The 17,578-nt window shown below is 37.0% G+C and overlaps 2 protein-coding genes across 2 annotated transcripts in view; one reads left to right on the forward strand and one right to left on the reverse strand.

Annotated features, from left to right (window-relative positions):
* LOC119838329 (inorganic pyrophosphatase) overlaps nucleotides 1–2,209 on the reverse strand; it is a 5,487-nt gene extending 3,278 nt beyond the window's left edge. Inside the window, exons 1-2 of the mRNA XM_038364219.1 lie at nucleotides 2,002–2,209; nucleotides 14–618 (exon numbers count right to left, since the gene is read on the reverse strand). Of these exons, the coding sequence (XP_038220147.1) occupies nucleotides 14–618; nucleotides 2,002–2,191 (795 nt within the window). The 5' untranslated portion in view covers nucleotides 2,192–2,209. The remainder of the gene's footprint in view (nucleotides 1–13; nucleotides 619–2,001) is intronic.
* Nucleotides 2,210–4,694: 2,485 nt separating this feature from the next.
* The window catches only part of LOC119838306, a 15,534-nt gene continuing 2,650 nt past the window's right edge, over nucleotides 4,695–17,578 (forward strand). Inside the window, exons 1-16 of the mRNA XM_038364176.1 lie at nucleotides 4,695–4,840; nucleotides 5,641–5,693; nucleotides 6,719–6,832; nucleotides 7,306–7,372; nucleotides 7,840–7,957; nucleotides 8,597–9,254; nucleotides 9,444–9,621; nucleotides 9,834–9,958; nucleotides 11,982–12,121; nucleotides 12,233–12,752; nucleotides 12,837–13,133; nucleotides 13,835–14,001; nucleotides 14,290–14,467; nucleotides 14,591–14,729; nucleotides 14,951–15,096; nucleotides 17,407–17,530. Of these exons, the coding sequence (XP_038220104.1) occupies nucleotides 5,652–5,693; nucleotides 6,719–6,832; nucleotides 7,306–7,372; nucleotides 7,840–7,957; nucleotides 8,597–9,254; nucleotides 9,444–9,621; nucleotides 9,834–9,958; nucleotides 11,982–12,121; nucleotides 12,233–12,752; nucleotides 12,837–13,133; nucleotides 13,835–14,001; nucleotides 14,290–14,467; nucleotides 14,591–14,729; nucleotides 14,951–15,096; nucleotides 17,407–17,530 (3,013 nt within the window). The 5' untranslated portion in view covers nucleotides 4,695–4,840; nucleotides 5,641–5,651. The remainder of the gene's footprint in view (nucleotides 4,841–5,640; nucleotides 5,694–6,718; nucleotides 6,833–7,305; nucleotides 7,373–7,839; nucleotides 7,958–8,596; nucleotides 9,255–9,443; nucleotides 9,622–9,833; nucleotides 9,959–11,981; nucleotides 12,122–12,232; nucleotides 12,753–12,836; nucleotides 13,134–13,834; nucleotides 14,002–14,289; nucleotides 14,468–14,590; nucleotides 14,730–14,950; nucleotides 15,097–17,406; nucleotides 17,531–17,578) is intronic.

Raw genomic sequence — 17,578 nt, forward strand, 5'->3', positions numbered from 1 at the left:
TGGAGGGGCGCACCTCGTCGACGACGCGGTGCGCGAAGGCGGCGTCCTTGGCCTCGCCGTCGAAGGCGAACTGGTTGCGCGGCTTGCCGTCGGGCACCTTGTAGAGGCGGAACCACTCGACGGTGGCGCGCAGCAGGCCTGGCCGCTCGCGCTCCACGTCGGCCACGCAGTGCAGGCGCGCGGCGGCCGGGTCGCGCACGTCCACGGCCAGCAGCTTCCAGTCCGTCTCGCCCTCGTCGATGAGCGCCAGCGTGCCGAGGATCTTGACGGTGAGCACGTCGCCGCGCGCCGCCACGCGGTCGCCGATCTCGATCACGTCGATGGGGTCGTTGTCGCCGCGCGCCTGCGTGCCCGCGTCCACGTGCTGCGGGTTCTCCCACGTCTGCGGCAGCGCGCCGTAGTTCCAGATGTAGCCGTGATGCGGGAACACGTTGCTCACGAAACGCAGCGCGCCCTTCTTCACGTCCTGCTTGATGGGGTTGAGCGGCTCGCCGAGGCTGATCTCCATCTTGGCGTTGGACCAGCGCGGCACCTCCACCACCATGTGCGCCAGCCGCCGCTCGCGGTCCGCCCACAGCGGGATGTCGTGCAGTGGCGATATGGGGCCGCTCTCATCCTCTGTATCCAAGTGTAGGTTTAATCAGGAAGTTGTGATAAAGGGCATCAACATTACAAGATTATATTGATAATTTCACAGACATAAGCTGTGTTAATTGAAATTTATGACTAATCATTCCGTACAAGCGCAACTGAGTTTAATATAATGCAGATATTAAGTTCATTCATTCAATTGGGTAATGCTCACACAAAACACTTCTTTTCTATCGGTTTTTGGTTTACTTTCTCAATATCATTAATGAGAATTGTGACAAGAGAAATTTATATATTACTAGATGCTCATCCCAGCTCCTCCTGGATATCAAGATTCCTGTTTAATCTCAAGGGAGCATTTAATCGGGATAAAAAGTATCCTATCACCCAAGTCAGCTCATACCCTATTTGTATACTAAATTTCATCAAAATCCGTTCAATAGTTTCAGCGTGATTAACGGACAAAAATCCAAACTTTCACATTTATAATATTAGTGTTAAGTGTGATTGATATTAGCATTGGCATTTAGATTAAATCTATGTAACTCTTATCCTAGCTTAAAAGAACGTTAGATATACAAAAAACTCAATGTTAAGTTGTCATGACTTATGTTTTTTAAGAAATAATCCAGTTGCAGACTGAAAATAACTCAGAGAATAATCACTCCTTTACATGTAAGTAAAAATTTAAGCTCAATTTAATAATATGTTTGGGGCAACAACTGTATATTTTATTTTAATTTAATTTTAAGTAAAGTAGTATGTACAGTTAAAATAGAATAGGAAATATGTGTATCACTATCATTTAAAACTCCACTTTCACATTGTTAAACTTTGATATCCTATAAATGGCATACTTATACAATAAACATTTGAAGCAAACCAAAGTATGAATAAGAAAGAAATGATATAGATAAAATATATTGACTATTGACACACTCAACCGACTCAAAAATAAATATTTAATTGAAGTTCAGTAAGCATGTGTCAACATTTATCTGTTAGTAACATCAATACAAATACTTACAGTTTTAAATGATTGGATATAATTCTGGAAACAAATCTTAAGAAATAGGTAATCTCTATTACTAATGATGGTATTTTGGCAAGAGATATTTTAGAATGTAACTTATGCCAGCTTAATTAATGATAAAGTGTTTAGGTCCTTTCTGGATTAAAATATTAAAAGTAAAAAATCTTAGATAAATTATTTATGATAGACAACCAATTCTTATTATCTCGATTATCAAATAGCGAAATTTATGGATAGCTTATTCATATTGACCTTTTAATTTGAATACCTTATGATAATTATGTAGAATTGAATAGGATTGAATTGAATCTTTCTGTAACATACGAGATACGTGACGTAAAGATAGTTTTTATCAATACATATTTATCTAGACTTACTGAAATAGACTCTATAGTCGGGTGAGTATGCAGATCCTCGTTCCTCGGCAATATACATTTTAGAATTTGTTTTTTGAGCGGCTACAGTCGCAAAAGATCTTCGCAAAATTAAAGTGTTAACCGGCGAACACAGCTGTTTAGCGAATGCCAAGTTCTTTGTAACAGCAGAAGGAACGCGTGTTAGTGACATTTTTAACGTTTGACGTGTTCACTTTTTAATACAGATAAAAAATACGAGACTAATGCACTGTGCCGAAGGTGAGGATACTATCATTGTAATAATGTGTATTGTGAAAAACAAAACTAATCCATTAAATATTTATTTTATTCTGAATAATGAACTGAATAAATTGTTTTATCGGTTATTGTTATTAATATTATGTAACTATTATGTACCTACCAACTATGAATGCTTCATCTAAGACTTAATAAAAAGTATTTTTGTATTTTATATTTGGCCAGAGTGTTTAATTGAATACAATGTATATTATTTTATCATGATTGCTTATATTTTAAATCTATAAAGTACAGCAAGTAATTATGTTCTTTAGTTTGAGTCTTGTGAACAGGGGTCGCGACAATGCTTGTATACAAATGCTTAGTCGAGTGAAGAGGCGAATGTTTCGGCGAATGTATTGTCAATTCTGGAGACGAACTACAGCCCACACAAGCGTGTAAATGTACCGAGACAGCTAACAGAATAAGATTTTCATACATTATGAAACACTCAAGAGCACCTCGTACAGATTAAAATGCATCGATTACCTCGAAGAATATCTAATACAATGTGGATTAATGTCGATAACTTAGTTAATATTTTATCGTTTACATATTATAATAATCACATTAATAGTGTAGACAATTTCAAATATTATTGATTATCTTTGTTAATTGCGCATTATTTTAGTATATACCTCTTTCAATGATTTTAAATAGTTGGAAATTATATAGTAATATCTTATGACAGTAATAGGAATCGAAGTACCTCAGTTTTTAACGAATTTTAAACGCAATTTAATATTATTTTATACGCACTATCCAGCAAGCGTAGACATGGGAAGACTTCATGGGAAACTCTCTGTTAAAAGGTGTGTAGGAAGTGTTCTATACACTTCCTATACACATACATGTAAAGTAGCTTTACATGAAGTAAGTACCTATACTTACATAATGTAAAGGTACTTTATATATCATATACGGGTCTATGGGTCTACACTCTACGGGTCTACGGGTATTCTCCTAAAATCGAATACGTATAATAGATATCTGTTTTTGACGCCTTAAAAAAAAAAATAGTGATTTACGATATCTCATCATAATCATTGTATTTAACTACAAAACCTATAGGCGATAAAAATCTCGAGAAATTAATAATTTTTAAATTTGTTCAATTACATTATATTTACTATTGAATTTACAGCATATTTTGCTACGCGTTTCTGTACAAAATATATCAGTATTTTACTGTAGGACACAATGTCTCCTTTTAAAATATTTTGCCCCTTGCAAATGCTTCAGGTATTTTATCCATATTCTTCCATACTTAGGTATAAGTATATGTATTTAATTTACTAATAATATAACAAAGCGTAGTATGGTATTATTTTATCTGTTATAGCGCTAAAGTTTGTGAATTTATGAGTTTGATACGTTGTAAGATATAGGGTAATTTCTGGATCTACTAACCCTATAAGAATAAAAATATCTTACCGATAGAAAGCAACGTTATGTATATTATATTCGTAAGGATTATGGACTATATTTCATTTCCAAGTAGAGATCTCGATGAAACTTGCAAATAAAATGAACCAAGGCCTTAGAAAATCGTAAAAAATGTCATTATTTGACGTATGACGATATACAAATAAAAGGTTCTACATATTTATAGCAGCTAACCCCAATATCTAAATTATTTTATATTCTGTCTCTCTATATCAAGTATAAACATAGTGTAGATCTTAATGGTTGTTAATTCCCTATAAACACCACACATTGAAAACAAAACAATAATTACGAAATCGTGTTGGTATGAGAGCGGAGAGGCGCCTCGCCGCAGCGACGCGCGGGGACCGCACACGTGTAGAGTGTAGGTAGGTACAGAGCAAGACCGAAGACGAAAACAACGTTGAATGTATACATATAGCACCTACTATATCTACGTTGAACGCATGACCCAGTTATCAGAATTCGGCTAACTATATCAAATGTCATGGTTTTAATACCCATACCGAACCAAAAAACGATTTTTTTTTTAACGTTAAGAGACTGTTCAAGATTAATGGTTTACTTGTTCTTATTTGACCTAAGAAATTTATACCCTTTGCAGACATTACTAAAGAATACCATATAGATACGATGCCATTATAAGTAAAAAAAAAAATAATAATGAAATACGTAGATACCAAGAACTGGGTTACTTATTGACTTAAATATCTTTTAGGATAATTTGGGTATATAATGTAATATTCTAATTTTAACAACACGTCAGATACAATATTAGCTAATAGAATATAGAGGAAGTTTTAGATAATTATTCAGTTCGATGTGTTTTGATATCGGTACGGAAACCGAATAACTAATGTTGCTCATAGAGCTAAAGCACGATACCGGACTAGAGAGTAGAGGCCCTTTGGGGATTTTAATAACCAAAGTTCAAGTTCAGTCTCCTCTTTCCTAGTAATAGATTCGCACGGCCCAGTTTAGCTGATAGTAAATGTGTTTGTTTAATTAAAAAAACATGCTATTTTATAATATGATAGACACTTAGTGAAACTTTACCTTATACTTTTACTTTATAGATGTACGACCTTGTGTAAACAACCGAAAAAAATATTAAAAGGTGTGTATATCATTATATTGTTACGTTCGTTGTAGCGTTTGTTGATTCTATTGGGTTATGTAGTAGGTACTAGTATAGTGCTATATTGTTTATGGTTATGAGTCGGTACAATAAACACACTACTTATACTGTTACCATATAATAATTATTTGAATACAATATGAAATTAAATGACGAGTCCATTGAAAAATTGCCTACGACTATGTTCTTACTAATTTGTTTTTAAATCTTAAGTGACTTCAAAAAAATGAAAAGGATCTCAATTCAAACTCAACACTTTCGACTGGGTGAATCGATTTTGATGACTCTTTTTTATTTGAAAGCCGATATCTCTTGTAGTCCCATAAGAATTTAATCTAGTTCTTAAATTTTTAAGACGATTTAGTGTTTTCGCTAAAAACAGTTCTTCTTAAGTTTTAAATTTTTAAAAAGTTATAATAAATAACGTGAAATATTTCGATAATTTTTCTTTACATTGCAAAACTTGCTGCGTTTCGTCGTTTTCCCCTTTATCCCAATGTTTCTGAAGTATCACAAGTTTCTCCTCAATGTGCCAGTGAATATCTCTTCAAAATCGGTCCAGTCGTTCGCCCAACCACCAGACACAAAGACATTTTTGGTACAAGCATTGTGTTTTTATACATCTGAGGACAGGGGTGAATAAGCAATCTGATGATCTTTGAATAATTGATCTGTTAAAACTTATTTAAAACCTATTTTTCAACCTGATTCCATGAAATTTTGTTTGAATGCTTTCATATATTTACATATACATATACAGTAACAATGATACGTTACAGATTTAGCTACCATGGAGGTTGAGATGTCGGATCCTTTGCCACCAAAGATTAAGGTAATTGCTGACTTTTCACACTAATATCAGTACGCCTCGGGCCTTTAGTCCTGGGGGGTCTCCATGGCTGTAAGTTCCCTTTATTAAATCGTAAATATACGTTGAAAACATACTTTCTAACTATTGATAAGGAAGATTGGATTTGGATAAATAAGTCCAATTTCGTATCTTTTATTTTCATCAACTTTAGAATACTACAGCCACCTCCTACTAATATTATAAATGCGAACGTTTGTAAGAACCGATTGCAATAAATTTGTTACGTAGACAGCTGGATAACTGGAATAACATATAGGCAACTTTTTCGTACGGACTTACGCAGGTAAAACTGCGGCGTTAGTTTTTGTTGCGGAGTTAGTTGTTGTTCTTTGTAACAAGTGTCTCAATAGTTGTAATATTTTCGTGCATTTGAAAAAACCTTAAGTAGTTTGAAGTCATCATCTGCCCAGTTCAGAAGAAGGGCAGCAGGAAGAAATGTAGCAACTATCGCGGAATTGTCCTGTTGCCAACAGCGCATAAGATCTTTCGTACATACTGCTTGACAGACTGGAACCATATGCGGAAAGAATTCTCAGCGAGTGTCAGTGTGGGTTTTGTCGGAACCGAAGTACGGTCGATCAGATTTTCCTCCTCAAGCGAACACAAACTATCATTAAAACATTCATATACGCACAACACAAACACACACGCGCTTACACACACAAACACACCCACACCACACATATCCATCGGCTTAAATTATATAATGTAAACGTAATTTATTATTATGTTTATTATTTTTTTAAATTATTAAACTCAAATTGTAAAATGAAATTATAAATATTATGTATTTGAATTTAAAGGGAAGGCACTGTCTTTTGAGATACAGATAATAAACTAGTTCAGAAGGCAGTGCATCGTTGTCAATTTAATATTTGTCCTTGCTGATACATTTTATTTTATTTTCATTTATTTATTTGTTATTATATTATGGGATATGTATTTATGCATTGAAATGAATACAGAATAGGTTTATTGTTTTACAGGAGTTACTGAATCTTGTTAAGAAAAGTGATCCCGCGGATGTAGAAGACGCTTTGCCGGGCTGGGTGCGGCGCTGCCTGCTCCACGTGATAAATAAATACGACCCCGAACCAGAGGTATTCCAAAAACTTTCCCTTTAAATGCAAACTACATAAAATCCAAATTCTGCCTCCAGTATATAAAGTATCTTACATGCGCCAATTTAAAATTATCATCGGTGTGGTTTTATTTTACGCAGCAAAATCAATAAAGTACTTTAATTTATATTAAAATAAATACTTCTCTATTTATAATCCTACTTAAGGATGTGCGTGTGTTTGTTGCTCTTTCACGCAAAAACTACTGAACTGATTGCAATAAAATTTGGTACGTAGACAGCTGGGCAACTGGAATAACATATGGGCAACTTTTTATCCCGTTATTCCTACGGGATACGGACAAACGCGGGTGAAACCGCGAGGCGCAGCTAGTATTTTATAAAGGGGAAAGATTCGACATTTCATTTGTTTGTTTGGGGGCGTCAATTAATAACGAGAGTTGGTTAAAAAATTAAATAAATTTCGATAATATGCATTCACAAAATTGACAGAAATCGACGTATTGGAATGACAAACAAGATCTTCTTACACAAACATTTGTTGAATCGTTGCAAATTGGTGAGTATCATTTTATTTCAAAACCAAACACAAGAAATCGTAAATTTGCTCAAATCTAGTACAATTTTGTAGTTGAACACATACAAAATTAAATGTAGTTAGTTCATCAATGTAGTTTAATATATACATCTATACTATACACTAAATATATAAAGCTGAGATTATTTGTTTGAAGGTTCTTGTCTCTGGAACTACTGGACCGTTCCCAAAAATTCTTTCACCGTTGAATATGTACGCGATCCCTCAGTACTTGTATTTATTGTTCTGTGCCCTTAGTGCCTATCTATGTTATCTTATATACCACGGCCGTACCCGGGGCGCAACGCTAGTAGCATATGAAGTAGTTAAAAAGACTATAATTTTTAAGAATTTGTATGGTAAGGACATTTTCTCTGGCTGTTGTTCAAATAACGTCTGGTAACAAAATGATATTAGAGCAACAACATCTGTTGTCAATTTCATCACAGGTATGTGGGGTGACGGTTCCGTCTTAGCCGAGGTGCTTTTAACTCTTCTGGAAAAGAAATCAGTTGAATTAATACTGAGCGATTACTGCGAGACTTACCTTGACGCCTTTGCTGCTGTGTGAGTAAATTATTTTACCATAGTAGATATATGTACGGCGATTCTGCACAACTACCTAATTGATTTAGTCCGTTGATAACAAATCGCAGCCAGTCACTACAAAGAGAGAGTTGGGTCGAACATTGAATAAACAACGAACGAACACCAAAGTACAATCCCTACGAATGCGCCGCGTTTCAAAGCAAAGCGATGTTTTATAGGATTCGATATCTACTTATTTAAGTATTAACAGGAAAAAGTGACAGCTGTATGACAATTACTCATCTAATTATTTTTTTATGTAATAGCGGGCTGTTTAGCTTGAGGTTCGCTTGATGGTAAGCTATCAATACCGCCCATGAATGTTCGCAGTGTATGCCTCTACGAATGCGCTGCTCGCGTCATAGGTAAAAGGCAAGCAAAGAATTGACGAGTGGAAAGAAGGAATGGACTGGGAAGGGTGAGGAATGCTCACTGTACGAAACACAGAAGCATGCTACTATTTCACGCGACTGCTCGGCTCCCACACTAATTTTAGAATTTGCATAGTTTGGTGCACTTACTCGTGTAATCGATGTAATTCAGTATTATACACGTGAAAGACATACTATGACTTTAATCCATGGATGTTTATATATTATGTTCCCTTTTATATTTCAGTTCCAAGGGAATAGGTTTCACTAACTCAAAGTTGAGTACCACCAAATTGGAGGAGTTCCTGAGATTCTCAAAAAAGTACAAAACGTTTTTTGAAAAGATTCTAATTGTAAATGACCAATCCAAAAATAGAGTAGCCAGTGGTTCTGATGTAATTGCTAAGCGATTGACCGATCGAACGAAGACGGGCTTCAAAGATACGAAATTTTACTGGCAAACCTTATCTAAGGCTATTGTTAATAATATTGATTATGAGCGACGGAATGGAGGCAATGTGTTTAATGCTATCGAAATACACATATTAATTATCAAGCTGTTGAAGGCTAATAACGAAGTTGTTATGTGCAAGTACAAATCTGGCTTCGAAGATTTCCTAAGTACGACATGTAATGCTTATTTCCTACGTGGTGGTGATAAGAATATGGAAGCAGCCCTATTGGAAGCCTTGCTCAGTTTTTATGTGGATTTAGAGAATATAGATAGGATACTATCCGTAGCGAAGGAGCACGGAATAGATTCGCTCTACTCAGTTTATGACAAAGTGATACGGGCGTGGCTCGAAGGCGAGGCGGCTAGTCGCTCTCTCGTCGAAATTGTGTTTGAGATGTCGAGATTCTTCAGTGAAGAGGAGCTGGAGCTTATGTTTAAATCATTCGAAAAGGTAAGCCCTTCTGTGACCGACGCCTTCTTAGTATTCATTATTGTTAAGTGTGCTTTACATACGTTTCTTTTAAAAAATATTAATATTATATCCATTAATCATAATGTTTCCTGTCATCCAAACGATCCGTTGTATTAGCGTACTATTAGCTATTTAACTGGGTAACACAGTCTCAGCAACGTTTCCCAGTTACCGTCGGTGGTGCTGCAGCGGTGCGCGCTGGCAGGCCTGTCCCTCGCGCACAGCAGCTGCGCGGGGGCGCGGTGGCTGCGCGCCGAGCTGCTCGAGCGCGCTCTGCGCACGTCCGACGACAACCCCCTGGGGCTAGGAGCTATCAAGATCGTCCTAGAATGCCTTGCGCGTGATGGTAAATAACATGTTTTATTAGTACTTATGTTCTAAAATACTCTCGGCCAGGAGGACTAAGGATACGGCTACAAGAAGCGTGTCGTAGGAATTTCGTCCTTTTGTTACGGTTACATTATAAATAAATAAAAAAACTTGAAAGTTATTTTTATTTGTTTTAACTAATTTAAGTTTCCATTACCCAATCGGACTCAATATAATACTGTGTTCCAGAAACGCTATTAACTGCGAGTGTTATTGAAATGTTATTGTCGTCAAACGTGAGTCTGGAGAGCGATTGTCCTGCCCTGACATTAACTCTACTTCTTCATACTTTCGAACGTCATCTAACAGTTCAGGTGAGATAATTCCGTTATGACTAAATATAAAATCACTGTGTTTTTGTAAAAGCATCCGTGCAGGTGTGCCTGCGAAGTCAACCAAACATTCTCGTGCCGGTGTTCCTTTTAAGGTTTTTTGTTGCACAAATATTTAATATTTTAATCTTGTCACTACTATTCAATGTAACAGAGTTATAAGTGTGAACTAAATCGGTTTTTAACGTCGGTTTGCTTGTCGACGAGAACAACGTCCACAGCGAAAAATATGTCGCGCAAGACATACAGAGTGTTAGAACTTCAATCCCTGTCGCCAGATGGCGCTGCTCTCTTCTATGCGAAGCTAGAGCACGCTAGTAAAGTTCTCAACAATGTATGTATAAGCTATCTTGTACAAAGGGTTAGCATCCAGTAACCAGTACATCCATTAACCAGTACATCCAGTAACCAGTACATCCAGTAAACAGTACTTCCAGTAACCAGTACATCCAGTAGTAGTCAACAGTTAAGCAGTGTTGTAAAATAGTGTAGTAAAAGTTTATAGCAGTGTTCCCAACTTAGAGTAAATTAGTGGAATGGGATTTTTTTAGGGGTTTTATATGTTTAGGGGTATTTTTAGGGTTTTTCTGAATATATAATATTCTGAATATAATAGAACTATCCAATGCAATAATCAATTAAATTTATTTTTTCACCTAGCGAATGACTTAGGACTGGTGTAATTATATTTTTGTACAATGTTAACATGTGTGATTTTAAAAATTCTGACTCTTCAGAGGAAACTGACATAATTTTTATTGTATTAGTAAATTTATTAATAAAAAGTATTAATAAATATTACTGAATATTACTTATTATATTATTTTGATTGAATATTATTTTTTAGGGGGATTTTCAAATAATTGACGCAGTTTTAGGGGGTTTTGACTTAGAGTTAGGGGTAAATATTTCTGAGAGTTGGTAACACTGGTTTACAGTGCAAATCGGGTAGAATAATTCGTTGAAAAGTATAACAGTGTTTCGCTCAGATCCTCCTGTGTCATACATGGTCCTTCGTCCGGACGTAAAAGTGTTATTCACAGAGTTCACGTACCTACATAATTCAACGATTATTTTTCGAAATCTGACGAATAGTTTCTGAAATTAGCAAGTTCAAACAAACAAACTCTTCGGCTATATACTGTTATTAATTCTATTATATTATTATTGAAATAATGAAAATTCCGACAGAACTAAGCGGAACACACAGAAATTATTCGAGAAAAAATACAATTTTGGGTTTTCTATAACACTATGTGCCTGCCACCTGGTAAAATGTTTGAGGATTAATACTCGTATGTTATACGATATTCGTGAAACAATATCATAATATTTTTTGGAGTAAATCATTCTTAAAAGCAAGCGTCATAATTTTGGTCATTTGAAGTTACCTAGTACAAATATTAGTATACTTACCATAATGACTGCTGAATTAACATTTAAATCTAAATTACAACTGGGTCTTTCAATTTTCTTCCATCGGCGGTTTGGTTCAAAACTCCCAATCAAATTTTCTTGTCCTCTGGTTTATGCACATCATATAGTCAAAAAAAAAAATGCGCCGAGGACAAATACCTCATATGTAAATTGTATATTGAGTTAAGGTTCAAATCAAATTGGCAAAGGAATATCGAAGAAAAACTCGTGTGTTCACTTCACTGTTTATTTTATACTATATTTTAGAAAATATAATTAATGTTGATTAATTCCGAACATAAATTATATAGAACGTGATTCTCAAAAGAGCAATATCTGGGAAATGGTAGGACAGCGGATAGAGTAAACCATGAATTATAATTTAGGCGGACATTCAAAGTTAATAAAACAAAACAATAACATAGAATTTACATAATATTATATAAAATCAGGACGTCATCGTAAAGTGCACGAGAAATCGTAATCAATGTCGGTAATGAGCCGTTGTGGTGTCATTATAAATACCTATTATTTTCATTCTTTAATTTTGAAGTCATCAATTTAAACGCGTTGGCAAAACATTGTAAAGGTTGGTGACAGCGAGGAGAGCGCGCGGCGCGTGCAGCAGTGCTCGGAGGCGTGTGCGGCGCGCGCGCGGTTGCCGCACCGCGCCGCGCGACACTTTGCGCGCTGCGCCGCCGCCGCGCTGCAGCGTCGGCTGGCACTTCTGTGAGTGGCTTTTTGCGTCGCTCGCTTATTGCATGATGATAATATCACCATTATTTTTTAGATTCAATTTACTGATGCATTATTTTCAATGTTTAGTACTTTTTCTTTCAGGGAATATCCATACGTTGAGGTTTTCGTGAATTATTTGGTGGAATTAAGTTTCTATTTAACGGATTATTTCAAACAAACCACAGACAACGATACAATCGGACATATTCATGAAATACTTTTCGAAAATCCAACAGATTACAAATGTTCAGCTACGGTGCGAACCGTCGCTCTTGTTAAAGATTGCATCTTAGGCCTTTTGGACTGTCCCACGGAAATTGAGGACGAGTCCCTCGGCTTCCAACGCGAAGGAATAATGCGAATTCTGGACGGGAACGAGGAAATATATCTTAGGAAGAAGGATCTCGAAATATTTACAAAGAATGTTCTGTTCCGCGGACTGTATTTGCTCAAGGTAGTCAGCAGCATAGACAAAGCGAAAGCGTTCGCTCAGGGCAAGTGGTCGCCGGCGGCGCAGAAGCACGCGCGCGCCTGCGCGGACCTCGCGCGCGACTTCGGCGTGCTGCACTCGCTCCACGAGCTGCACCCCGACAGCGCCTACTTCAGCTACACCGCGCCGCAGGTCAGGATGTCTTCTGTTGGTGGATTCCTTGCTATAAATTGAACAATTATAGTTTGTGTGGTTTAATTATAACTTTCGTTTCAGTTACCATTCAACGATCTTCTTGAAAAAGGAGAACACTGGGCATTGCGGCTAATTTATAAAATTGAGAAAGAGAGTTGTAAAGAATTTTTCGTTATGGTCGTTAAATTATTGAACAACCTTGCAAATAAGTACGGCTATTACTACGCATATGCCCGCGCACATACAGTGTTTGATGTCTGCAAAAGATTACAAAAAGATTTTATAAAAAAGGAGTATATAGAGAGAACGTTTTATGAACTAAGTCAATCGGAGTTTGAGGAATTAATTCAATCGAATGGATATTTTCACAGCATTCAGGTAACATATTTTATTTTTTATTTTCGACGCCGCCAATTTTGTCGATGACTATTCTCTCTCGCTTGTCACACGCATTTCGAGAGTAGCAATCTTCCATATTCTAGAGTCAAACAGCTATTGCCCACACTTTTTATTAGTGAAAAGAGCGAAATTATGAAAAATATGCCCCTCTTCCCACTAACAACCCATACATGACAGACTTACTACTGGTTGGAGGCTGCGAACTGGATGGTTTGTATGTAATTTTTCGATTTTTATTATTGAAATATAATTAATAATTTAGTATACAATTTTTCCGATTTCCATCTTATGAATTGACTATAATAGTCATGTGTTTTACATGCACTAGTAGCTTCAGAAAATTCCATTGAAATTTAAATAAAATCTTGAACTGTTTGTAAGCGCAATAAAGATTATTTATTCACCTTTACCAAATTTTCACTGTTGTGTAAATAGCATACATAACCCCGCCCATACATAATTCAGCTTCGATTAGTTCAAAAATATACCCAAAAATTATTTTACGTGCAATTGTTGCATCGTAAAAATAATGTATGACATGACAATTGTAGAGGCAAGGGTGGCAATAACTATTCAGCCTTTACCCTGAAAATTTGTAAATCATCCACTGGCGGGATTTCACGTCGTATTGTATATAGCGACACAGATTTAATGAAATGATGCTCAAATTCGCGTTGCAGACAAACGCGGCCAAGACGATCTCGGCCACGAGCCCTACGAACGCCGCGAGGGCCGCCCGCGTGGTGGCGGCGCGCACCGCCGCGCTGCGGCTGCGACGCCGCGACCCGCACGCCGACCTGCCCGACGACCCGCGCCACCCCGCCTGCCGCAGCACGCTGCCCGACGGGTATGCCGCCTATACCACTCTATACATGATACAGTTATATTCGACTCGTATTTTCAAGAATGGTACATCATTCTAAACACAATTTAAACTTAATATAATAAGGGTAAGAAATGCAAGCTTCCCTTGTGCATTCCCGATAAAGATCGGTCGTTAAGCGTACCCGCCCCGGTCCGGTCAGGTAGTGGCAAAGTTCAATTAAACAATCTTAAGCTTTATATTATGATATTATGAAGTATCGATAGTATCGATTGTCCTTTTTCATTTTTTTTTACATTGTTATCGCATCAGGCGAGCCTCGGACATGGAGTGGGAAGCGATATTGTGCCACAGCTCCCTCCTTTGGTATGTGTACTACAAAAACAGAAGCGTCTCGTGGAGCGAGCTGGAATTCTCGGTGGCGGTGCAGTCGGCGGCCAACGAGGCGCTGGCAGCGCTGGCGCGCGAGTCGACGTTCTTCAACGCCAAGGTGCGTCCCCGCTCCCCGCTCCCCGCTCCCCACCCACCGCTACCCGCTTCACGCTCCCAAACTCTCCTTCCTAACGCTTCTTTCTTATGCTACGTTCTACGTACGTTTTTCATTTCGTTACAGATCGCCACCTTGGCTTTGCCTACCTTTCGAATTGTGATAGCTACGTATTATCATTATAAAAAAGAACGAGACCTGCCTCTAGAATTGCGTTTACAAACGATGTTCAAACTTGTCGGCGAAGTTTACCTCAATATTTTACGTGAGTCTAAAGAAATTACTTAATTATTTGTTTGTGTTCTCGACTTAAGCTCTCGATTATAATCAATGCATATTGCCAGACGGTGGAATGCCTCTGATAAATATAATCGATGAAGAGGAAGAGAATAACGAGGCGTAACATTGATTTCCTCACAAAACATCAACAAAAAATCGAGATAATAATGTAATGTAAACTATATAATAATGTTAAAACATTCCTAGGTTTTGGAGCACAGGATGCCAGCAGTGGACGAACAGCGGACGAGCTGTGCATATGCGAAGCTTTAACGACGGACGCACTGCTCAAACTCGCCGAAATATTGGCAATCGAACCTGATCTGTCGCCCCTGAAGAAGTTTCGACATTTAGTAAGATATCATATATTATATTTATATATGATATATATAGTATCAAATATTATATCTGATTTTAAAAGCGAAAGGTAAGGGTGTTTGCGTTTGGTGCTCTTTGACGCAAAAACTACTCAACCGATTGCAATGATATTTGGTACGTAGATAGCTAGACAACTGGAATAACATATAGGCAACTTTTTATCCCGATATTCCTACGGCATGCGCACTTACGCGGGTGAAACCGCGGGGAGCAGCTAGTATACAATATTGAAACTAAAGGTTCTCAGACTCCACACGTTTCTAACAGACGGGATGTACGGGATGACATTTTACCTGTGATCGATTTGAAGCATCTATCTATCAAAACATATGAAAAATATAGTGGTTCTATTACTCAAACAAAATCTTTAAGAATTTTTATGATTGGAGGTCACAAAGAAAAGATATGAATTTCGAGGTTAGGTTTTGAAAATCAACAAGATGGAGATATGTTAAAATGTCTAAGATAAATAATTTATTGAAATTATCTACACTAATATTATAAAGAGGAAAGATTTGATGTTTTGTTTTAATTGAATAGGTTCCGAAACTACTCGACCGATTTGAAAATTCTTTTACCATTGGAATCCTTTGGAGATAATGATCCCCGATAAACATAGGCCATCCTTTATATTGTTATCCTCTTATCAAATAGTTTCATCATTTCCTCGTAAATTATAATCAGAGGAATCAATGTTTTCACTGCATACTTCAATCTTATATCCACCATTGCCATGGGAACGTATATGCTCGCCATAGTATGAGCGAGCTTGACGTATTTGTTACATTCCCAAGGCAAATAAAATTAAGTCTCTATATATTCTAATATAGGAACGGCCATAACATTATTTCGGTCAGAACTAAAGATATTTCAACAAAAACTGCGAGAATACCAAGAACACGTACGAGCTTTTCGAACAGAAAAGTTGTTACTTATTTTTTCCAGTATTTTAAATTCTTGTACTCTCAACTGTCAAGTCATCGTACGATCGGATATAATAATATTATCATTGTTGCTATGACAATATCTAATAAGTACTCCTGATACAACTAATTAAATTATAATTATTTTATTTAAATAATTCACAAAATCACTTTTTTGACATAAAAACTATAAATATTTATACGATTTTTTTAACTACAGATATTGGTTTATAAAGTATTTTACTAACTTCATGCGATTTTTTAAGGGTAACTCCAGTAATGACTAAAAAACCAAATAATCGAGGACCGAAAATTCAATAAACAGTTTATTATTTTATACAATTTTACGTCGGCTTTAACACTTCAAACAAAAACCGTATAAAAAACAAACTAATTCTTTTAGTATGTTTTTCATAATTTCGTTTCTAGACGCTACTTAAACACTTCAGGTATATATAATCTCGCCATTGTTCTTTACATTTTTAAACGAAATCGACGCTATTCAATAAATCAATCCTTTTTATGAGTGAATTTGTGAAGTTCTTTGAATATTTGTCACTTCATTATATTTTAATAATTGTATAGAAAATTTTATTTATTTATTTTATTTGAATGAATTGTGATGAAAAAGAGTTTAATATTCAGTCATATTATAGTAATATTACAGTAATAGCAGATAAAACAATGAATCGTAATGATTTACCTCAAAACACAATTATAATAAAATTTATGTTATTAACACAATAATTCACTTCAGAGTAAAAAGCGTGCTTGATATTTTGAAACATTACAATCATCTTATTGCCAACTATCTATGAGAGGATTATTTTTGCCGCTGCGCTGCCGCTGGCGAGACGCTGATGGTAAGCGCTACCACCGCCCATGAACATTTAGAGAGGCATAAGGTCCATTGGAGACCTTACTAAAGACTGGGAAGGGGAAGGAAAAGGATATGGGCCTCCGGCTCTCCCACTCACCGAATGAAACATAGCAGAATGATATTCACGCCGGTCTTCTGTGTGCTTCTTTCCCGGTGCGAGCTGGCCCAATTCGTGCCGAAGCGTGCTCGACTACCACATACAGATAAAGAAGATATATATAGCTCTTACTGCGGGTAATATGTAGTAAAAAATGAAACCGCTTCCCGGCTCCCGTCGTCTGTTTTTATGTATGTATAGATCTATTCTGCGCAGTGGTTTTTTTAATAGATAGAATGATTCAAAAATAACGTTAACATAAGTATAATACATTCGGCATTGCACACGACGGGTCGCTAAGTATTAATAAATTGACTTTAAAACCCGTTAGAAGGTTTTAATAATTATTATCGTACGTAAATTCGGAGCACGCACTGGTTGTTAGGAGGTGATGCCGGCGGAGCTGCGCGCGGCGGGGCTGGCGGCGCTGCGCGCGGCGCGCCCCGCGCTGCAGCACGTGGCCTACCGCGCGCTCGACATGCTGGCCCCCAGCCTGCTGCAGCGCGACGGTGAGCGCCTCCCTCCTTCGCCTTCCCCTTATATATGTCACCGTAAGA

This window comes from Zerene cesonia, unplaced genomic scaffold (genome assembly GCF_012273895.1).
Source record: "Zerene cesonia ecotype Mississippi unplaced genomic scaffold, Zerene_cesonia_1.1 Zces_u002, whole genome shotgun sequence".
NCBI lineage: Eukaryota > Metazoa > Arthropoda > Insecta > Lepidoptera > Pieridae > Zerene > Zerene cesonia.